The sequence below is a fragment of the Silurus aristotelis genome, assembly GCF_946808225.1.
Source record: "Silurus aristotelis genome assembly, chromosome: 3".
NCBI lineage: Eukaryota > Metazoa > Chordata > Actinopteri > Siluriformes > Siluridae > Silurus > Silurus aristotelis.
This window is the reverse complement of record NC_139576.1, coordinates 3270305-3295206: the sequence shown is the minus strand read 5'-3', so window position 1 is coordinate 3295206 and position 24902 is coordinate 3270305. Positions and strand designations below refer to the sequence as shown.

Below are 24902 nucleotides of genomic sequence, written 5' to 3'. Positions count from 1 at the left end.
GCAACATGGAGGGGGTCCACATCTGCCTGACACAGACTCTCCACTGGTGTTCCACAAGGCTCAGTACTTGGTCCCATCCTTTTCACCCTTTAAACTCACTCTGAAGTCATATCCTCACAAGGGTTTTCTTACCACTGCTGATGACACTCATCATCTTCTCCTTCCACTGGCTCCCAGTAGCTGCACGTATCAGATTAAAAAAACTGATGCTTGTCTACAAGGCCACAAATGGACCATCTTACCTCAGAGACCTCATTACATCTCGCACTGCACCACGCTGGCTGAGATCTTCCAGCATTGCCCGACTGGTACCACCTTCTCTCAGGGGAAGAGGTAAGTATACTTCAAGGCTCTTCTCTGTTCTGGCACCGAGGGGGTGGAATGAACTTCCAGTAGATGTTCGAACAGAGGAGTCCCTGACTATCTTCAAGCGACGGGTGAAGACATTCCTCTTCCTGAAGCACTAAAACTAACACTCTACAGGTTTGCTTTGTCTTTTACAAATAAAAAAAACCCTCTAAACAGAGTTGTAGTCTGATTTATTCATCGATAGAGACTCAAATCACTTTTGAACGTGGACAAGGGTGTCTGCTAACTGCCAGAAATGTAAATTAATCCCGTGTTCATGTATAAGCCATGATTGATTAGCTATTTTATAAAACAGCTAGCTAGGTTCAGCTAGTGGATTAGCCATGTATGATGGGAATAACAGAGTTCAGACAAACTTTCTCATCCAACTTTTATTGTTACAAAATTTAGCGTTAACAGAAACATGGATAATTGAGGTCATGAGGATGGTGGTGATTATGATGGTGGTGGTCTATACCTTCTAGAATAATTTCTTTCTTCTTTCCAGTGTTTTTTTCCTCTCAGGAATGTTTTTAAAGTTATTTTACAAGGGGAAAAATAGCTGATGTGATGCTTGTAGCATTGTTACCGTAGCAACTCTGTTCACACTCTAGTGCTAGCTAGTGTCTGCTATTGAACTAGCCTAGCGTCCTGTCATGATGGTCAGTAATGCAGAGGAAACCAGGACAGTGTTTTGGTTGGAATGGTAATACATTTCCATTATTTACACTCTGTTAGCGGTGCTAAACTGCTCCCTGATTGGCATGTAGTTTTTCTCTTGCGGGTGTGCAGTGTGACTGGGCGTGGCCTTATAAAGTCACTATAAAAAAAAGCTACTTTGTATTGCTAATTAATAATAAAAATAAACCTAGTAATGCACTAATCAATCGGCAGGAAAATTAATTGCTACATTCTAGGCTTCGTGTTAGCTTCGCTTTGTAGTTTCGCTCTCAGACAGGTTAGCAAAGTGCATCAATCAGTAAACAGGAAATGACCTCAGGCTGAAGAAAGGCTGTTCCTCGTATTTTTTCGATGCTCAGTTTTGGGGATTTATAAACTGTCAGGTAACGTAATAAAGAAACGTGGTGGTGGTTGATGTCAAGTGTGAAATCAGCCTCATTAAAAACCCAGATTTCTGAGAAACGTGGTGTGGTTATGGTGTGAGATAATAAATACGGTAGGGGTAAACGTTTTGTGTGCGTCGCAATGTTGTAATGTGTAAACCCAGACCTTACAGTGCAAATCGATGCATGATTTACTGCATTAACTAACATCAGCGTTCGGTCCAGGTACCTGTACAGTACTCGCTTATTTACATTTAAAGGTGTTTACAAAGTTTTTTTTTTTGTCTGTGTGCAGATGTCATGGGTCAGGGGGATTCTGGAGTGAGTCTGGTATGGGTGCAGGCCCCAGGTCTTTGGTGGAGATCTTCTGTGGATCTTTTGATGGTTGTCCAGAGTCTGTGTGATGGGACACGGGACCATCTGGGACAGGACGTTCGGGGACTGGGTGATTGGAGACTGGGCAATCGGGGATGGGATGGTCTGAGCTTGGTCGATTGTGGATAGGATGATCTGGGACTGGGGGATCGAAGACCGGGGGTTCGGAGACTGGGGGTTTGGAGACCGGGGTAACGGAGACTGGGGGTTCGGAGACCAGGGTAACGGAAACGACCGGGGGATCTGGGACTGGGCGATCAGATTTTGGTTGTTCAGGAGCATCAACAGAAGAGACCTGCTCTGGAGCACTGGTGAAAGCACCTGGAGGAGGTTCTTTAGCAGATGGGGCTGCAGACACCGGCTCAGTACCTTCCTACAATCACAGAAACAGGAAACAGGCAAATAAGGACACATCTTGGACAAATATAAAGGACATGCTTCGAAGAATGCATTTAGTGTGATATTATTGCAGATTTCTATTTACTTGATAATCACCGAGAATAAATTGCAGCAAGAACATGAAGAAAGTAAACCCGAAACAGTGTCAAGTGCAAAAGTTTTTACTCCCACTTGTTTGTTTAGTAGTTAGAGTAGTTTTATTTTACGACGGAAAGTCCAAGAGTATTATTTATTTTTTAGGTAGAAAGTTTATAAGCTACATAATTATTAACGACTCGTAACTTCTTTTATAACCAAATAAACATTGCATGGTTAGCCCCGCCTCCTTGTTTCTTATTGAATCAATGTTCACCAGTGAACTTTGGCTTTTCAGAGCAAGTTTCTACGATCACTGCAGCACTCTCTCTTTCTGCACTGTGATTGGTCAGAAGGTGTTCATTGAGGCTACGTCTACACTAATCCGGATAAATTCTAAAAACGGCATTTTCATTTTCATTAAAATAAAGAAGTCTCCAGTCTCTGCTTTGTAACGGTCAGTTTGTGATGAAGTTTTTTTTTAAAAGAAACATTTTTATTAACGCGCGATTTCTGTTTGACCAGTTTAATTATAATTCTAAATTAAAATAAAAGTGGTGAATTTAAAACCTTAAAAATATAAAAAAATCTAAATCCGCCATGACAGACAATTAAAACCGTCCGTGTGGAAACATAAAAGTTTCGTTTGGTGTCCCAATGATTTACGTCATTTAAAACACCATAATTACTTTAAAACATGTACAAGAATATTTTGTCTTCATGCTCCATGTTGAGTTTGGTTTCACTAATAATAAACACGCATTTGCATGCGTCCATAAAGGATCCATATTTATCCATGCGCATGTTAATTAGAGAATTAAAAACCTAAAAATCTTTAATTTAAACTACTTTTAAAACAGATAAAAATGTTAACTCAGGACAGTCATGCGATTAATCGTGATTAAATATTTTAATCGATTGACAGCCTAAAAAAAAAAAAAAAAAAAAAAAAAAAAAAAAATTATATATATATATATATAAATATAAATTGTTTAAATCTTTCTGAATTTTATGAATAAACATGGCAATATTTATGGCGTTACAGGAAATCTGCCCGGCGGTCAAGGCGTCTCCACCACGAAGACAAAATGAACCGAATAAAACCCAGAAAGCCCATTAAGAGAAGAAAAAGGAGCTCACCTTTAATCTGAGCAGAGAGAAAGCATGAAGGGGAAAAAGGAAAGAGTTGAAAGATCACTCTCGCATTTCTTGAAACTGGTTAGAAAACAAAAAGGAATAAAAGTAGGTCGTTTGTTAGCTGCTATAAAGAAATAATTAGTGAAAGTAGCAAATCCGTGAATAAAGAATGTGTATTTTGTTCTAATAATGAACATTAGTATTTTTGTTGTTGATGATAGGACACACCCCCTGTGGGCCGAACTCCCCCGGAGGACGGTTGCCCCTGATGGAGGACATCATTTCTTTGATCTGGTAAAAGGCGTAGGACATGGTAACCCAGGGGGACGTGGACACCACCCATGCTGGCTTGGTCACGTCCTCCTGCTCTTCCTGGAACTTGGTCTTCTTGAGAGCAGGGGCTGCGGCAGTGTTCGTTTTGACCTCGGCGTTGGTGATGGTCTTCTCCTGGTTCTGCACCAGGTCGATGGTGGCGATGGGAACTGGACTCGAAGGTACCGGAATGTTCTCAGCTAGCATGGGGTCTCCTGCGTGAGACACACAGGGGTTTTAACCTCTGGGTATCCATTTAATTTAGAAACATCAAGCGCATGAAGGGGACTTACTCCTGCTATCGCTCGGCCCGATGAGGGTCTGAATCAGGGCGAAAATCAGCAGGATGATCAGAGACGCCATTCCTAAACCTCGGAACGTTTCAGCAGCACCTACACACACACACACACACACACACACACACACACACACACACACACACACACACACACACACACACATTATTCCTTGATTTATGCCTTATATAAAACATGAATCTAATGAAGAATATTTGACTTTAGTCTGCACTGCACTTTACTTTCACATTCAGGTCATTAACACTGTATGGTCAAAAGTATTAGGACAACTGACTTTTCCAGCCATATGTGGTTTTTCCCACAAACCGTTACCACGAAGTTGGAGGCACACAATTGTATGTGAAATTTCCCCCACACTTGAACTAGGAGACCCAAAACTGTTCCAGCATGACAATGCTCTTGTGCACAAAGCCAGCTCCATGAAGATCTGCTTTCTATGGGCTGTAAGATGTGAAAGATCTACTGCTACAGAGCTCTGACCTTATTGAACACCTTTGGGATGAATGTGAAGGCTGACCGCACCCCAGGCCTCCTGACCTCACCTACATCAGTACCTGACTTTCCCAACCCCCACGTGTCTGAATGAGCACAAATCGCTATTTTAATAAAAATAAATAATCCAAAATTAATTAATTTTTAATAATTAATCAACATTTTTAAAATAGACTAAGCTGACTGATGGCGATCTAAAATCGTACACTAAAAAGTGTGAAAAAAACTATTGTTTGCACGAATAAAATAAAATTAATAAATATCAAAGCAAAAAAAATAAAAATCATTCAAAAAAATAATCATTATTAATGAATTTTGTAGTCATTAAAGGTGTAATAAGTGTTTCTAAAGATGTACTATTTATTGGTTCATCAGGAATATTGTCTACTTCACATTATTAGCTTCAGAGTTTTGCTTTACATTGTTCCAACCCAGAAATAAGCACCGCCCCCTGATGACACCACTGTGGTTGTTTTCAGCTGTAATTCCACTCACAGGCAGCAGGTGGGGCTGTAAACACTACAAACCTCTCCTTTAAAAGTGGGACGTTCCCCTTATACTAAAATCTGATGCAATCGTGTTTTTCTTGTCATACCAAAGAAGTTGACGAACACGCCTCCGACCATGGCTCCACAGCCACGCCCCAGCCCCAGGTGCACGCCCTGCAGGATTCCCTGCGCAGATGTCCTCAGAGCCGGGGGAACCGCGGCGCTCAGGTACGAGATACACGCTGCCCACACGGACGCGTGGGTCAGACCTGCAACGCAACATTATCATTACCTGTACAGAGAAAGGGTTTGAGAAGAGTCACAAACACACACACACACACACACACACACACACACACACACACACACACACACAGGTCCGAACTGTGTAAAAGCTAAACAGTGTTACACATAACCGCCTATAGCAGGATGTGTATAATACTGAATAAAGGGGAAAATCCTGAACCAAATCCTGAACCAACATGGTCCTAACCTTCTAAATCCTATTTACGTGCACTGGGATGAACTACGCACTGGCCTGGAAAGAAATCTCCAACTGGTGAAGGTCATCTTTGACGAGTTTTAAAAGAGGAACAACAAATGATTTCATCTGAACGTTTGGAGAAACAGATGCTGAAGGTGTGGAAAGCTGGTGTTCATGCTAACCGTGGAACATCTGGACATCTATAGATTTGTTTGGTCAAAAAAAAAAAAAAAGATTACCATATTATTATTAAGTGTTTCCATTTTTTTTTTTGGGGGCACAGTCTGTCTGTCTGTCTGTCTGTCTGTAATATAGTTATGATGTTTTTTTTTATAAATATTATACTGTATTGTGCATCTTAATAATGTGTTCGTAGAAATATACATTTAAAAATAATCTTTTTTTTACTTTTAATTTTTTTTTAGGAGCTATCAGAGGTGCAGTGTTTATTAAGGTGTCGTATTCACAGAAAAGATTATCTGAAACATTTTTTTTAATCATTTATTATTATTATTATTATTTTTATGGTCAAGATTTAAGATATTTCATAAAATAATTAAATAAAAGAATAACATTTCTAGCACTAAAATGGAATTACTCATTTCTTTAAGGCGCCTTCGTAACAATGGTTAAATAAACGTTTAAAATAAAATTGAACTGGAGTAAAAACAGTAATAATGGAAAAAAAAAAAAATCACTTTATACAACATAGAAAAAGTGCACATTATACGCACACCATTTTTAGAAGTGTATTTTGTGTATACAATAAGAATTTTTTTAATATATCTGTATTTTTTATATTGTCAGTTTTTTAGTATTTAGTATATATATATATATATATATATATATATATATATATATATATATATATATATATATATATATATATATATATATATATATATATATATTTTTTAATATCCATTTACTTTTTTTTATATTTAATACTTTTTATTTAATACCCATTTTATGTTTCATTTTTTTTTGTCTTTATTCAATTTTTGGTTTATTTGAGATTTTCAGGGTTTTTTTTGCATGTACTTAAAACCGACTGATTTCATTGCATTTTATTTTTATTAATCTTAAATATGAAACGTGTCACTTTACTGTTGATTTATTTCCCTGATGTTTCCTGATGAGGACCCAGAAAACAGGTACAGTGAGGGAGATCACTTTCAGGAATGCGGTAATGAATTAACACTGTATTGTGTTGTTAAAGAAAACCGGTCAGTGATCTGGTGTGATGAATTTACTGATATCGCACTGAAGCTGATTATTATCCTGTAACAGCATGTCTCAGAGCGTTTCGTTCCTCGTCTAGTGGTCAAAGTTATGCTTTATTACTACTAATTTATATCCATTTCTACAGTTACATTTAAACATAAATTGCATTATTCAAAACCAATCAGAACCCAGAACTCGACGTCGGACAGTTTACAGCTTTACCCCCTGACACAGGAGACTCGCTCTGTCATCCTGACCAATCAAAACGCAGAACTCGACATCGGAAAACTTACAGTTTCACCCTCTGACACTGGAGACTCCTTTGATTCGTGCTGACCAATGAGAACGCAGAGCTTGAAAATGCAAAACGTACCATTTCACCGTTAACACCGGAGACTCTGAGTTCGTGATTAACGTTTCGACTGTATTTTATTTACAGTCGTACTGAACCCTGTGGACGATCTCTCGCTATAGAAACGGTAAAGTGTGTGTATGTGATACGCTTTGTGTTTTATCGTGTGTGAACAGGCAACACTACGGAGACGTGGGTTGAAAACACAGACAAACAAGTTGTTTTGTATCGGTCTGTTTTTCTTCGGACAATCCCGGAACCGGGTGTAAATAACGACGTGTGTTCTTCGTCTGAGCGTCGGAGATTTAACGCTACGCTGAGAAAATCCCCTTCAAATGTTAATGTAAAGGCGTGACAGGGTGTGGCTTTGAGCTCTGAGTAAATAGATCCTTTACCAAAATTAGACTTTTGTGGCCAAACCCATATACAGGACAATAAAGCTGAGCTGAGTGTGAGAGCTAAAAGCTCGGAGTGTGATCTATGAGCTGAACAAACAGGTTTATTTACTCTCAACGTATTCATGAGGCTGCAGTAAAGCTGCTCGACCTGCCTGATGATTACCTTCTGTAGGGTAGTAACCAGGCTTCAGGGGGAAAAAAATGGGGTTCAGAGGTTCAAATGTTGCAGATAAAATCAGTCCTGTTTTCTGAAATAAATCCTGAAGAAAACCAGCTCCATTAAGATCTATTTCACATGGGTTGGACGATGTGGAAGATCTCCTTCTATAGAGCTCTTTTGAACACATTTGGGAGGAATGTGAGGAACGCTGCACCTCCAGAAACCTCATCTCACCTACATCGGTATCTGACTTCACCAACACACCCTCTCGTGGCTGAACAGATCTCACACAAATCTCCACAAGATCTAGTGGAACATCTGCCCTAGAAGAGTGGAGCTTATTATTAAAGTAAATGTGGACTAAATGTGGAATGGGGTGTTTAAAAAGGAAGCACATATAAACAGGTGTCTGGAAACCGTATTGTGTAAACATAATGACATTAGTGAGGTCACATGACCACCTCCCTGAAAGGGAACCAATCTTATGGTCAGATGTTTGCAAACTTTTGTCCATATAGTGTATTTAGAGTATATTTAACAATGTGAACAAGTCTTTATAGGTTAAAACTGGATCTGAAACTGTCTTAGAAGAAACTAGGAATATATTGTGAGCGAGGACAAAAAAAAAGTCCTGGAAGATAAAAAAAAAAAAAAAACATAAAACCGTGAATCCTGCCTGATGCTAACCTTAAATTCCAGACCTTTTCAGACTCAAATATGCAGATTTTTAAAACCATATTAAACATCTGAAATAATAATTTCAAATTTCAACTATAACATGCATTACATAAGAATCTCTGATGTACATCACAGTCAAAATCTCAGATGTTTTCCACGTGTTTAGTCGTGCTGTTGGGGGCGCTGTACCGCCATAGCGACTGCTACGTCATAACGTAACAACCGATCGCAGCTGTGTACTTGTACTTTGCTTTACTTCGAGTTGTTTCTATCTAGATATATTACTGGAACTGATGAATAGGTTAGAACATTATTATGTATAATCCTTCCATAAAAGTCATTAACAAACAACACCACGTTTTTAAACTACACCCAGTGCAAAGGGCGTGCTACAGGAAACAATACACCGGAGCTGTGAGTCAAAAAGCTGATTCATGGCCTGAGCTGAACTCACAGCCGGACAGACCTCCAGTCCAAACATTTCCTGTCAGATAAAAATGCCTGAGTGCAGCAGATTGGCGAAACCTCACGCTGCTCACCTTGAAGGACCTCCATGGGAAGAACTACCCAAGCGTTTTCCAGGTAGGAGATATACAGGTAGCGTGCGGTGTTACAGGCCAACCCGATATACAGGACTCTGCAAAGCAACAAAGAGCGTGAAAAATTCAGATACAATAACAAACACCTCCCATTTTTCATTATGAACTAAATGTTTCAGAAATGTAACAGCCTGAAAACCAGTTCAGATGTGGTTTAAAGAAGATTAAACCAATAATTAGTAACCTGAAACGCGACCAAAAAAATAGAAGAGAAGATAAACAGAGCAAAATGTCAAAAACAGAGAAAAACCTGGCCGAATATTTCACAGATGATCAAAACCAGGCTCAGAAGTTCAAATCTGAATAAAAATGTATTCAAAAATTTTAAATCAGGCAAATAAAGCCTTAAATAAAAGACAGATTTAAAGAAGTCCAAATGTGTTCTATATAATAAAACTGTGTTAGTATGACGTTATGATCAGTAGGTAACAGTAATGAAGTAAATGTAATTCTTCACTGTACTTAAGCAGCTTTTTCACGTGTCTGTACTTCACTGAAGTATTCGGGGAGAATTTTGCTGTTACTTCACTACATTTCAAAGTCAAAGTCAAATATTTGACTTTTTACTCAACTACATTCAGTGAACTCAGTCGTTTTTTTTTATTTACGAGGATAAAAACGTAACCGGTGAAACACGCAGCGAGTCACCAATCAGGATCGAGCGCACGCTCTGTTTTACACGTGTTCTGATCGGCGCTTGGTGTATCTACTGATCACCAACATACAGTTCAGCATCAGTTCAACATCAAGCAGAACATTTAGAGAGGAATAAATGATGAAGAAACTCCAGGCCACCACACACGTGACCTCATTTACACCAAGTAGTTATAAAGAAGGTTTTGGGTTCATGTTCATTGTAATAGAAATCAATCAGTGTTTGAGTCATTAATATCATTCTATTAATAGATCAGTGTGCTGAGAGTCACATTCGAGTCTTTACACATAAACTGAGGTGATTATGTAAAGAATCTTGTGATAGAAATGATAACAGGAACATTAGAGTTATAATAAATCATAGACATTCGGATACTTCAGTACATTTGAAGGTAAATACTTCACCGAGTGTACAGTATCACTTTGTTTAGTGTATTTCATTCATTGATTGTGATGAATCTTGGTCTTAAATTTCTTTATAGGGTGAAACCAGGTTCAAAATAGTCTAAGAAGGAAAAACTAAGGGGCATTTTGTAAACCAGGAGAAAAACTATTTAATATTAATCCAGGCTCAAACATCTGAATACAATTTGGACTGTTTTGTTTGTCAGACCTTAAAATATTTTCAAGGCTAAAACCAGTCCGAAATCCACTCTTCGTCTAGTTCAAAATGTTTTCGAAAATGAAACCAGTCTTAAGCCAGTTCAAAATCATTTTAAAGATAAAACCAATCCAAAAAATGTTTAAATATCTCACTTAACATTGTGGATTTTCCACAGCTAATAATCTCCAGAACACCCAGAACATAAACAGAACGCAGTGATGCTCTTTAACCACATGCCTATTTGTCATCAGATCTTTATCTTATCTTCTGTGTTCTCCGTCTCAGTCACGGATGAGCAGAATACCAGCTGGAGGTTGATGATATCATCATTTGGATTGATTTATTTTATGTATTTAAATGAGCAGTGCACCTAAAAGAGCTCACAGATTGTAGTGTTTTATCTGAAGTATTTGTATATTTGTATTAACACCGACATGTTTCAGACTGCGGGGAGGATTTGCAGAAGGATGACTCAGGAACGCATGATGACAAAGAGTTTCACCGAAATAGAAGTTACGCCCTTGTGCCCATCATTTGCACAACAATATACTTCCCTATAGATATAATACAGTGTGCTGTATACAGATGTGGGATGTGTTCTTCATTACTGAAGCCGATGATACATTAAAAGGTACATATAAAACAGCGACTGATGCGATGAGATGCGTTCTCTCCCATTACCATGCAGTGCGATCGGATGTCAATTCGATTCAACACAATGCGATACGACGCAATGGGAAAGATGATACAATATGGTACAGAATGTTCAGACAGAAAACAGACAACAAATCAATTTACTTAAGCGCCCTCTGAATTCTAACGCATGGCCCTTTTCACAAACACGCATTTAAAGTGCAAAAATGAACAAATAAATAAAACCAGACGTCCTTTTCCTGTTGTGTCTGCAGGAAGTTACAGCTCTACCTCTGCCATGTTAATCTGTATTCTATTAGACTCTCAGGACACGCCTCGTTCTCCGTGGTGTTGTGATGCATCGTATTCATGTAGCAGCAGCTACAAATTATTGGTCACAAATTTTTGGTCACTTTCTAAATAATAAACGTACAATCTACTAATTATAATATTTAAATAAATCATTTTTTATTGATGCAAATATGTTTAAAAAGAATGCATCGCAGTACGAATGCCAACTTGTATCCGATGCACACTTTTGTTTAAAACGATGCATTACATTGTTAACTTTTATGCAGATGCACCATGTCAATCTCACCATCACTAATACTAATGAATACCGATCACTGTTCAAAAAAGAACAATTGTAACCCAGGGTTTCTGCAGGTTTCACAAAGTCAAATTTAAGACTTTTTAAGACCATTAAGAATGAAATTTAACACCTAGACTACAACATCAAAAACACACACAAACAACCAGCTTTAAACAAACCCTAAATCATTTTTTTCTTCAAGTCAAGTATCACTAAACTTGCACTTCCCCACAGCTGAAAAATTTTATCCGTATTATGTCTGTGGTACAATCCGAGAGAGATTGTAATAACAGAAAGCTGATTGGCTGTTGGTCTCTTTTGTAGTCAAAATACAGCGAGGTATATTTCAATCACATTAACCACCTTCAATTTTTACTGTTTACTGTCATAAGCATACCACGTATATACCCTTTTTCCTCATACATATCTTTATATATTTTATATAGTTTATACTTTATTTATCTGCCTTCTTTTCTTTGTTTTCTCCCCATTCTATTCCCTCATGCCGGACCGTCGTAAAAAGCATTTCATGCATGTCGTACCCTGTATGTATGTGTATGTGACAAATAAAATTTGATTTGATTTGATTTGGACCAGCGAAGGAGAGAACTACAACACCACAGGATCGAACAAAAAAACCCCATTCTAACGGGGGGCGGGGGCATTTGAATAAAACGTTAGAGGTATTGTTACTGGGACGTCGGAAAATTAAGACCAGTTTAAAATGATTTAAGAACTAGAACAGTGTATTTAAAAATACCCCCCCGTGTGGCTGTGCAGCATCATGTGAACCAACACATTCACCATGCAAACGTGGGTGTGACATGACGTGCATGGAGATGGACCCAAGCAAATCAGGGTTCTACGAAAACACCACTGCGTCTCGAATTTCTGAGCACCGGATCGATCCAGGAGAGGATCGGGGCGCCGGCTAGATCAATAGCTAAATGCGTGGTACATCTGGTAAGCTAATGGGAGAGATCAGATTACGCTCGAGGCTTAAAGCTTAGATCTTCATTGCACACAAACACAAATGGTTTCATGCAATAACATAATACAACCGTATGCTGCGATCGGAGGGGTCCAAGCACCATACGTGAATAATATGCAGTTCACAGTAAATGGTTGTTTCAGGGTAACGAAGAACAATAAAATGACCAAACTTTATATGAAGGTAAAAATTTATAGGAATCATAAAGTGTGTATGAGAATAAATCACCGGGGTCCAAGCACCAAAATATTCGAGGGAAAAAAAATGCCCGAGTTCAAACCAGTCATTCCCACTCATGTTACTATATATAGACTGTAAAAATTCTACACCAGAGTATGGGAATTGGACACATGACTCTCCAGGGCGTGAGGTAATAGCCAGCTTTAAAGCTTTCCCTTTCACAAGGACGTGAGCGAAAAAAACGTCTGGTTTTGTGTAGAATGCAAATCAGCACGTCTAGACCGAGTCGTTTCGAATTTTCTTCGCCTTTCTTTACGCTGATATGCGTTTCTCTATTTAGTGTTAAATAGATCTTTCACATGCGAGTAATCCCTTTACAAAATCTTTTAGACGGAGAGCAAAATGCTTGCGATTTCCTCACAGTAATGAACAGCGTGGGGGAGCTTGTACTTCAGCATTAGAAATACTATTTACATTTCTGCCATTTGGCTGACCCCTCCTCATTCAGCGAGGCTCGCAAAGTGCTTTGAAGTCTCAATCAATAAATGGTGGATCATTAGGGCACAGACTAAGAATATTATTAGTCTTAAACTCTGCTGGGAGAGAATATAGTTAGAAAGCAAATCAATAAGTGCTCGTTTAAGAACCTCTGGAGGAGGCAAGTCTTTAGACGTCGTGGAAAGACTGCTAGTGACTCAGCTGTTCTGACATCAAATGGAAGTTTGTTCCACCACCCTGGTGGCAGAAGAGAGAGGAGTCTAGAAGCATTTCTTTGTTGTACCCTGAGAGATGGTGGGACCAATGGGTGGGGAGAGCGAGTAGGGTGGGATAAATGCTGAGAGGTAAAACGTGTTGGTTCGCTTTCGTCTTTGTAGGCAATTGTAGATTCAATTCTGATGCAGCAGCTACAGTGGAGGGGACGTAAAAGATGGGTGATATTGAACAAACTAAGAAGCTTGAAAGCAAGTGGTGCGACGGCATTCTTGATTATTTGCACCTGGTGAACCTGCCGGCAGACCTGAAAGGAGTGAGTGGCAGCAGTTCAACTATAAAGACTTTCAACACCAAGCTACCACCACTGAGTGTACATAAGAGGTGGCATCAAAACGTTTTCGAGACTCGCTCCGTTTACAAGAATGTACTTTATTTATCCAAGTTTCCACACAGGCACCTACATAATAGTCCCTTCGCACAGCAAAATTCTAAAATATGTCCCGAAAGCGTTCTTTTTGAAGCGCGTCAAGTTCCTCGTGCGATTCAGAAGGTCCTGCAATCTCTGGTCTCAAAACGGCGACCTTTGAGGATCTTTATCTTCAGGAAGAGGGCCGAAGTAAGATCATGTGGATTGTTCTCCAAGTTGCCAAATGGTTTCGAAATTTTTCGGGGGTTGAGCTCGTTGAAAGTCTTCCTGATCTTGACATCTTCCAGTGATGTTCTTCACACAGAATTTTACGTTTGCGCTTTGTTCTAACTTGCTGTTGAATGGAATCGCAGGTGTGGTAACGCACATCTGCGTTACCTCTACAGCAGGAGATCTTCCACTCCAACCCGTGTATCTTCATGGCTTTGTGCTTAGCGGCATTGTCTTGCTGGAACCGGTTTGGGTCTCCTGTTTGGGTCTTAAGTGAAGGGAAAATTTCATGGTATAATTGTGTAACCTACTTTGGGGTAACAGTTTTGAGAAGAATCAAATACTGGTGGAAAATATGGATAATGAAGCTAATATTGAGTAGTTTTAACATCTTTACGTAGCTACTATTGTTCCTTTAGGTCACAAACTACAGTAGACACAAGAAAGAGGTAGTGTGAAGGCGAGTTTTTAAATATTGCTCATTCTGAAAGTGTTCAATTTTATATGACGAAGTAGCAATGAGGATCGTTTTAGCAGAAGTGAAAACACCTCATCAGGTCTCTCAGGTGATTCAGGGAAAAAGTATAAAAGGAAATTTCCAGAGATTTTCACGTTTCTTTTATAACTCGGGTAATGAGTTCAGTCTCGTAATAAAAAACCTTCAGGCTGCTTTACTGTGACGTCACCTCGGAAATCCTGACAGCAGACGGCGGATGTGTGACGGAGGAAAACCACAGTCTCACCTTAACCGCCATCTCTCTTTCTTTCCAGCTCTTTTTTTCCACTCCCTTCTTTTCTTGCTCACTTTTTCTCCCTCGTTTATTTTCTCTCACTTCAGTCTCTCTCTTCCTCTCTTTTATTTTACCCCCCCCCACTCTCTCTCTCTCTATCTTTCTCATTCTCTTTCCCTCTCCACATTCTTATCTCTCTCATTTCTTCTCCTATGTACACTTCCAATTTCATGTTCATGTTCTCTCTCGGATTTATTTTCTCTCTCTTGTTCACTCTCTCTTTCCCCACCTTTCTCATTCTTTACCTCACTTTTTCCCTCTCGTTCACCCTCTCCCTTTCTTGTTCACTTTCTCTCACTCGTTTATTTTCTCTCTTTCTCCCCAATTTCTCTCTCTCTTTCTCTCTCTCTCTCTCTCTCTCTCTCTCTCTCTCTCTCTCTCTCTCTCTCTCACACTCCACTGTTTGCTCATGTCCTTTATGTTACAGCGGGTAAACACTCTAGAAGGCCTCCCTGATGTCATTCGGCACCAAAGTCAACAAACTGCCATAGCAGACGCCTTTCACTTCCTTAGCTCTGTGGCACAGGAACCGACGAACACAGCATGTGGACGTTGAACTGTAATCATGAAAGGCCCAATATACAGATTTTACAGCTCAATGGTGTGTTGATCTGGGTTTTATTTTCATTAAGGCATCATAATCATATCCACTGAAACAAGATTCGTTCCGATCCTCCATCGCGATGAATTTGGTGAAAAGTGCATTTTGCTCCTCATTTTTTAGTGAATAAGTAAATATTCACCCACACACTACCTCATTCTGTTTACTACCCCATTCTTTATATCTCATACATGATGGCATTTCAAACATTAATGCCTTATCATATTACAAATAAAAATAATCCTAAGAGGAGGAGTATACTGTGCTTCTTCTCCTTCCTCTTCTCCCTTTTAGGGGGCGCCACAGCGGATCATCCATCTCCATACCCCCCCTGTCCTCTACATCTGCCTCTTTCACACCAACTACCTGCATGTCTTCCCTCACCACATCCATAAACCTCCTCCTTGGTCTTCCTCTTTTCCTCCTTCCTGGTGTCTCCATCCTCAGCATTCTCCTACTGATATACCCCATGTCCCTCCTCTGCACATGTCCAAACCATCTCAATCTCGCCTCCCTCACCTTGTCTCCAAAACGTCCTACATGCACTGTCCCTCTAATAAACTCATTTCTAATCCTGTCCATCCTCGTCACTCCCAACGAACATCTCAACATCTTCAGCTCTGATACCTCCAGAGTACTCAGTCGTCTGGAGTTTTACGGCCTGGAACGTCCTGCTCAGTCAGCGCACCTAAATCCTGCTGAACTGCTCTGGGATGAAGTGGAATGTAAAGAAATCTACAACTAGTTGAAGAACAACTTTGGCAAGTTTTACAGGAGGCACAGCGAAGTATTTCAGATGAATAAAGAATGTGTGTAAAACTGTTCTTCATGCTAAGGGAGGATTTTTCAATAAAAAAATTAAGTGGAACATCTGGACATTTATAGATATGAAATCATTGTATGCTGTACAGAGCACAGGTGGAGACCGAGGAGTGTGTGTGAATGTGTGTGTGTGTGTGTGTGTGTGTGTGTGTGTTAGGTATGTTGCATTGGTCCGTCACATTGCTAAGAAAAGAACATGACATTAAACGCTAGTTTTTACTCTGCAGGAAACAGGAAGTCATTTGTGCAAGGACGTTAGATGCTGGAGACTTTCAAAACTCGCTCTCTGTGCCCACACGTCATAATAATACACACAAAAAAACACAATTTGGTATGTGGTGTACAGCCTTGTGTGCGTCCTTGCACGGGCTAATGCAAACGTGTGAAGGCCTTGTACACTTATAAACACACACACACAGGAAATGACAATATATCTAAAGTCTCAGTCACACATTCGGCTTGAAACACAGTATCAAGTTCAAACAGAAATCAGTGTATAATGAACACGTTTAAATCGAAGCTCTTGTTTTGTTGTCGTTTACAGCGGGTTAAATGTAAAAAAAAAAGAAATACTCCTCAATCCGTGTGTGTATTAAAATAATACGATAATTCCTGCAATTCCTACACTAAAAACTAATGTTTTTCTACCATCTATCCATTATTGTCAACTTCAAATCAATGTTAATTTATACCCAGTGACCAAAAAGGTCAAGTGAATTGGATTCAGTTACCACCACCAGACTGCAGCTAGGTGTGGGGGCGCTACACGGAAAAAAAGAAAGAAATGTAATCATGTATGAGGTATGCAGTATGTACAGCATGAGGAACGTGTCATGCTGTTCTTAGAAAATATTCGACGATGGAGTGATGAAGCGATGTAGCACCGTTACGATCAGTGGCGGAGAGTAAGGAAGTAAACGTAATACGTTTCTGTACTAAAGTGGCTTTTTCACGTATTTTTGTACTTTGCTGTAATATTTCCATTTGGTGAGGCTTTTACTTGACATTTCCAAGTCAGAAATCGTACTTTTAACGACATTTCGCAAAATCAGTCGTTCCTTTTTTATTTCCAATTGAATAAAAACGTAACTGGTCAAACACAACTGGTCAAACTTACATTTGAAGGCAAAAACATTTGTACTTTTACTCAAGTGAAAGTTTAAAGGGACATTTTTACTGGAGTCCTGAAGCAGAGTATCCACTATAACTCAACTACATGGTTTGTGTACTTCATCCCCCACTGGTCACCACCCTAAAGTGGGTTCTTTTCCTTTAACAGAAGGTCCTAAAGTCCCAAGTGGAACTTGCCCACGATTACAATTTTCTTTTAACATTCATTAAATGCTAGCTAGTTCCTGTTGCAACTTGTAATATAGCAGCTATACACGTTTTTTCCTCGAACACTGCTTATCATGTTATTGAGTAACCATTGAATAACCTCCTCTGTCCTTAAAATGTCATAAACCTTACGGTTAGAAAGAGAAGAGCGAGACCTTTTATCGGTGTTAAATAAACATCTCCTTACATTAGAAAAATGTACAGCATTTTTGATTCCGTTTAAGTGCCGATTGTAAGAGTCCCTGTGAATGAGCCGTTGCTATAGAAATCATAAGGTTGTTCGTAAAATGCATCATTTTCAAAAGCCTTTGTTTTCGTTGACTGAAAATGTTGTCTCGGTGTGGACGGAAGGCCAAAACATAAAGCATAATATGCGTTTTTAAATGAAAACCTATTAGTGTGGACACGCCCCCAGTAAATTAATTAACACTTTCTGACCAATTACAATTCAGAATTCAACAACAATGTGTGTATTTTTTTGTTATATTACCCACTTCAAGCTGGTCATGTGTGTAAAACTAACTGGTGACTGTTCACTTCAGGTCATTGTCTTGATCACAGAATTAGTATTTTTTGACTAAAGACAAGCAAATGGTTCAAAATGGATTTGATACAACCACCATTAGACTGATCACTGGAGTGTTATAAAAAAAAAAAAAAAAAAAAAAAATATCCACAATACTATAAGGAAAGAATTTTGATATTTAATTTACCTGATGTGGCCGACAAGTTCAATGAGTTTGTGGCTGATGAAGTAGGCGGCGAGCTCAGAGGCGTGGCTAAGCACAGAGCACACGCCGAACAATGTGGTGGTCCCTTTCAGGTCCTCCAAATGCCAATACAGGAACGTGAACACGAAGCCGTAACCAAAGCCCATGAACCAGGCCACAAATAGCACGGAGCCGTACCGGATCCCACACAGCAAACGGATCATGTCCTTGAATGGAAACCCAGGGTGGTTGTTAGGCCTGGGACACACCGGGACTTCCTCCATGCTGGACTCGGATGTGTTCTGGACCACATGAGGGATCTCCACCTGTTGCTTCACATCCGGTTCTGATGGATCAGCCCCAGACCTGGAGTCAAATCGGAACTGTGTTGCAACAATAAGGGCTAAAGTCATCAGCACACCAAAGACAATGAAGGCGATCTGATAGTTCTTATAGTCGGGCAGGATGCAGCCGGCCCCCTGGACGATCAGCTTGATGTGTGTGTGGTCGATCCAGATGCCGACAGATAACATGGCTATACCCCAGCCTAAAGAACCCCACATTCTTTGAAGGCCATAGCGGTCACGCTGCCTTCCCAGGTACTGCAGGGTCACTGTGTCGACGATGGTCACAGCCGGTGCACTGAAAAATTCCCCGAAGATGATCACAAGCAAGATCACAAGGAAAATGGTATCTACTTGGCTTTTGTCGAAAACGATTGTGTACTCTTTGGGTGTAGTTGTAGTGGAGAAAGGCGTGCTTGTGTTGTCACTTGTGTGGTTCCCCGAGGGACTCGGAGTCGTTAAGTTCTGCAATCCAATCTCTACGCAGGTCATGTTTGCCGGTTTGACGAAAACGATGCCACAGTTGAACACCACCCAGCAGAAGACGGAAAACAGCAGCACGGCCTTGCCCTTGTTGAAGCGGTCAGCTACAATTCCCCAAAATGGTGCACTGCAGAACTCAATGAAGTAGCGTATCCCAACAAGGAGGCCACTCTGGCTCGGAGTCATGCCCAGCTGCTTGTAATAGACAGCCAAGAGGGGGTGTAGGGAACCGTAGGCAGCATAGAAGAAGAAGTAGAAGATCTTGGAGATGAGGAGGCGCTCATCTATTTTCAGGCAGACCCGCTCCAAGCGGTCTGGACTGGAAGTGGACAGAGGGGGCGGCGATTCGGTGGAGGTAGACGATGGTGTTTGGCTTGGCGGGGTGCTGTTTGCTGTTCCCAGTGACAAAGTATTAAATGGCTCAGCCAGAACGTATCTCCTCTTCTGGTCCTCCTCATCGTCAGTGAGGATGGCCATACGATCGCTCGCCATCTCTGAGAAAAGAAAATACGTCTTATTTAACTCATGAAATATAATGCTTTATTAGCTAACATAATTAGCGAGAATTAGGTCATGTGTGTTATTAGAGTCATGGTCTGGTGTGTCTACTTTATAAACCAGGGATTCCCAAACTTTTTGTGAGGGCCACATAAATTTTCCTTTTTTAAATGGGGGTCGTGTTGGTCTGTAGCCGAAAAATTAAACGGGCCGGAGTGACTACCTGGGTTATTGTGGCGATTTTATGATTTTACATTTTATTTATTTCATTATGTCATTATTTATTTTAGCAATGAACATGAAAAGATGTCATTATCAAAACATTTACTTACTGATGCATTTGGTTGGTGGGTGAAAACATGCTTAAAATTTAAAATGTGAATGGCTTTGTTGAGAGGGTGGTTTCAAGCATGGAGGTGCGCCGTATTCGGCCCTGCGGGCTGTAATTTGGGGACCCCCGCTATAAATACTATTTGTTCTGTAAGATTAAAGACAGTAGCCCGACTAACCTGACTAGAAATTAATTCAAAAACACTTGTTTCAAAATCACAGCCAGACTTGTTTACAGTAGCAGCAGCAGCTCACAGAGATATGAACACTGGGTGTTTTGGCTACATGATACATTTTTCACAATCTTTTCTCTCTTCGTTCTGCCTTGAGAGAAGTTCCTTTCCAGAGTAGATGCTTACAGAACAACACGTTTTTAAAAAGAGCATTAGCTTTATAGCTTGAGCGTGTACCACACTGTCAGTGTGGTTACGTTGTATTTCACATCCTGTGTAAATACATGATCTCACCACACCCAGAGTTATATTATTGTGGGTAGATTATATATTCCACGATACTTTAAGACACATACCTACACAGCTTTTCCACAGTAACAAAAACTGAGACATTAAAGTTCTCAAAACAGCTAATCGTTTAGTAGCAGCACAATGTAGAAAACTATTACACAGGACAAAAGCTTTACTTAGTGTTCACAAAAACCCCCCATCAGAATAGAGAAAAAGTTTGATCTCTGTGACCATGGAAGGAAACCAAGTTATAAATCTACTCATTAATCTAATCTTCATCAGCCAAGTTTGGGCTAATGTGCAAGAATCTTGGTTTTGGTTGAAAGAAGTAAAAACCTGATGTCATTTACTGTTGTACTAATGGTTCGAGATCTTGTGCACTATGCGATGCTCACGAAGGTCACCAAGGTTTTATATTTTCGATTCTTCAAAATAGACACCTTTTGCTTTAATCACAGCTTTGCATACTCTTGACATTCCTCTTATTCAGTCTCATGTGGTAGTGACCTGAAATGGCTTTCTAACAATGTTGAGGAGTTCCTCTGGGAACCATCTCAAGTGGATTTAGATCGGCTAACTGTGGAGGTCAGGTCATCTAATACTGCACTCCATCACTCTCCTTCTTGGACTAAGAGCTTGTACGTAACTTAGATGTTTTTGGGGTCATTGTCCTGTTAGAAAACGTATTGGGCAAACCAGATTTGATGGCATGTCGCTGCAAAATGCTCTGGTATCCATGCTGGTTTTGACTAAATCACAGACAGTGTCACCAACAATGCTTCCACACATTCAAGAACTGTCTGTTCATCCTTCCAAATCCGCCCAAATAAGACACGGAGGTTAGAACAAAAAATTTTGAATTTGGACTCATCAGACCAAAGGTGTGTTTTCAACTGATTTTGAGTCCTTGTGTTTCTTGGTCACGCAAGTCTTTTCTGCTTGTTGTTCAACCATGAAGGCCTGACTCACGCAGTCTCCTCTAAACAGTGGATGAAACATGTCTGCCACTTGAACTCCAAGAAGTATTTATGTAAGTCAGTTGTTTGTGATTCTGGTCATTCTAATAAACTTCTCCTCTGCAGCAGAGGTAGCTCTTGGTCGTCTTCTGGGACACTCCTAATGAGAGCTTGTTTTTTATGTTTAATGGTTTCGAAGACTGCACATCTTTAGATTTTTCAGATTGATTGACCATTTCTTAATGTACTAATACCCTGTTTTTTTCTTTACTTACATTTGTGTTACCATAATATGGATTTGAACAGTAGTTGTAGTAACACCAGTGGCAGGCCGTCAGGTCATTGCTTCTGATAGTGTTTAGGCCCACAGAGAAGTCCTTGCTGGTCTAAACACTATCAGAAGCACTAACCTACATTTACAACCTAAATTCTAATATTTGTCCATGAAATTGTATTAATTGATTCCCAACAGTTTATTCTCTTCATTTTGTAGTGTTTCTCTTGGCTGCACTGCTTCCAGTACGTGTGTTAGATTTTTTTGTCCAATCAGATTTCAGCCTCTTTGTGCTGCCACGTCACTCTAATCTGCCCAGGACCTTCAGAATCTGTAGTGCTGGCCCATGTACCTTTATTAGCGATGGGTCTGTTTCTTTAACCAATCAGATTTCAAATTCGCCTCACAGGGCAGCTAAGTTACAGCCAAATTCGACTGAAAAAACAGCGTGTAGTGTGTAGCTCTGCACACTTTAATACATCAGAGTTACACTTTTTAATGCCCACAATGGCTGACTGAGGAAGAGAAATATTGTTTGGTTTTGTTTAGTTTTTTTCTTAAAATGTAAGTTGCGTTGAAGGTTTTCATTTCGCCTCTTTTATATTTATTTATATTTTTAATGAAAATGGTCAGAGAATTGCGAGCTGCGTTAAAATTCTATATTTTTTTATAAATATTTTTAGATAAATACAATGATAAGTACACTGAATGAAATGTTAGACATCCTCAATCATATCAGACATCGGCAGTATGAATATAAACGGTTACAAAAACTAAATATATAAGACAAGATGAGGTCTATCAACCATTGTTGGGAGTCTTTTTCCAGGGGGAGACTCTACAATTTACTTACAAACCGAATACATAAGAAAAAAAAAAATCACAATATTAACGATATCTGACAAAAGTATATTGTGATATGATTCATCACGATATCGGTTTGTTCCGCCGTATCGCACAGCCCCCCGATACACAATACACGAGATGTGATGGTAAAAAACAGAGAGTCAGAGAGATGAATCCATTTTCCAGGCATTTCTGTATGTTACATTGATCAGACATGAAACAAATGCGCATTCATGACACCAGAATGACAGGAAAGCCCTGATCTCTGGACTCACCTGTGTGTTGTTCCTCTGAAGTTCCTGCTAAGATCTCTTTTGATCCACAGCATCATAAACTCCTTCATCCATCATGGATCTCAGCGCTTGCGCACGACACACACACACACACACACACACACACACACACACACACACACACACACACACACACACACACACACACGCGAGTAAAGAATAAGGTCAATAAATAAGACACACAAGAACACTCAGTACTCAGTACAGATGTGTCTAATACACACAGAGAGCTTATTATGTGCAGTGCAGTTCCACTGAAAAACACATGACATCTGCGCTTCACCTGCGCCTCCTCTGATTGGTCGAGCGCACCGGCGGAAGTCGGATCTGATTGGCTATAGTTTTGTCTTGTAATTATGTAATTATAAACAAGTGTGGCTTCCAGCATTCAATACGGGTGTGTCCTGCAGAAGTTACTGTATGAGTCACTGTTTCAGAGAAGTAAAAAGCAAAGAGAATTATTATTATTATTATTATTATTATTATTATTATTATTATTATTATTATTATTATTATTATTAGTGGAGGAATTTATTTCAACCTGCATTATAATACGAAGATACCGATAGATGACACGTGTGAGGATTTACTGACCCCTAGTGGTCGAGGCGAGACATTACCAATGAAGGAAAACGTGTGTCCAAACAATTATACACACACTTCACGTACAAAACGCCTGCAGTATCAATACAGACATCAACAGTGTAAATAAAGGGGTAAAAAAAAAAATGTTCATAAATAACAATAAAAAAGCAAGATATATGTACATATATACATTATATAATTTAATGTAAATAGAATACACTATAAACCTAATAACACACTTATAAATATAGCCTTGCAAATTCTGGGTTGTGATTATAAATACTGTATTTAAATGTAGATAAGAAAAAACACGGATTCTCCCATTAGGGGTCTCAGCGGATCATCCATCTCCATACCCCCCATCTACCTGCATGTCTTCCCTCACCACATCCATAAGCCTCCTCCTTGGTCTTCCTCTTTTCCTCCCACCTGGTGTCTCCATCCTCAGCATTCTTCTACCAATATAACTCATGTCCCTCCTCTGCACATGTCCAAACCATCTCAATCTCACCTCCCTCACCTTGTCACCAAAACGTCCTACATGCGCTGTCCCTCTAATAAACTCATTTCTAATCTTGTCCATCGTCATCACTCCCAACGAAAACCTTAACATCTTCAGCTCTGCTACCTCCAGCTCCACCTCCTGTCTTTTACTCAATGCCACTGTCTCTAATCCATACAACATCTCAGGTCTTACCACAGTCCTATAAACTTTCCCTTTCACTCTCACAGATACTCTTCTATCACAAATCACTCCTGCTATCACTCTTCTCCACCCACTCCACCATGCCTGCACTCTTTTCTTCACTTCTCTAACACACTCTCTATTACTCTGCACTGTTGACCCCAGGTACCTGAACTCCTCCACCTTTTCCACCTCTTCTCCCTGCAACCGCACCACTCTACTACCCCCCCTCTCATTCACACACATGTACTCTGTCTTACTCCAACTGACTTTCATTCCCCTTCTCTCCAGCACGTACCTCCACCTCTCCAGGATCTTCTCAACCTGCTCACTACTCTCACCACAAATCACAATATCATCCACAAACATCAAATGTGTGCTTTTTGTGACATTAAAAAGAGTTTGTTAAAGAAAATGGTCTAAAAACCCTGAAGAAGCCTGTTCCTGCACTCAATGGTGTCTTTAACAGTCAAAATAAACAGACTGGAAAATAGCAAAATTCACAAGACCCCCTTTAAATATATTCCGACGGTTGTTTTTTTTGAAAGTTTTTATCTCATCTCATCTTCTCCCGCTTATCCGTAATTCGGGTCGCGGGGGCAGCAGTCTAAGCAGATTCCCCAGACACTTCTCCGTGTCCAGGGATCGGGCTGTCAAGGCCCCCGCCTTCGACTGCTGCCCAATCCTCTCAGCACCGGTCCCTTACGGTCCCTCCCGCAGGTGGTGAGCCCACGGGAAGGCGGCCCCACGTCGCTCCGACGTCATGGTCCTTGGTTTATTTTTCTCGTAAGGGTCCCCTGGAGCATAGAGGGTTAAGGGCCTTGCTCAAGGGCCCAAGAGTGGCAGCTTGGCGATACGGGGGCTTGAACCCCCGACCTTCCGATCGGTAACCCAGCGCCTTAACCGCTGGAGACACCACTCCCCCCAAAAAAGTTTTCATTCCCCCGGTATTTATTAACTTCTAAATTTGCATAT

General features: G+C 40.1%; 1 protein-coding gene across 2 annotated transcripts; it reads right to left on the bottom strand.

The window, feature by feature from the left end:
• Positions 1-725: 725 nt before the first annotated feature.
• mfsd6b (major facilitator superfamily domain containing 6b) lies at positions 726-22952 on the bottom strand. Of its 2 annotated transcripts, XR_014532629.1 has the most exons (8): positions 22640-22952; positions 18173-19490; positions 8843-8940; positions 5115-5276; positions 4004-4102; positions 3627-3925; positions 3402-3476; positions 726-2160 (listed from the first exon to the last, which is right to left on the bottom strand). XR_014532629.1 is itself a non-coding variant. In XM_083536068.1 (7 exons), the coding sequence occupies exons 2-7, from the start codon at positions 19486-19488 to the stop codon at positions 1711-1713; spliced, it is 2424 nt and encodes an 807-aa protein (XP_083392194.1). In that variant the 5' UTR covers positions 19489-19490; positions 22640-22952; the 3' UTR covers positions 726-1710. The 2 variants fall into 2 exon arrangements, 1 of the variants encoding a protein (XP_083392194.1); XM_083536068.1 differs by lacking the exon at positions 3402-3476.
• Between the last annotated feature and the right edge of the window lie 1950 nt (positions 22953-24902).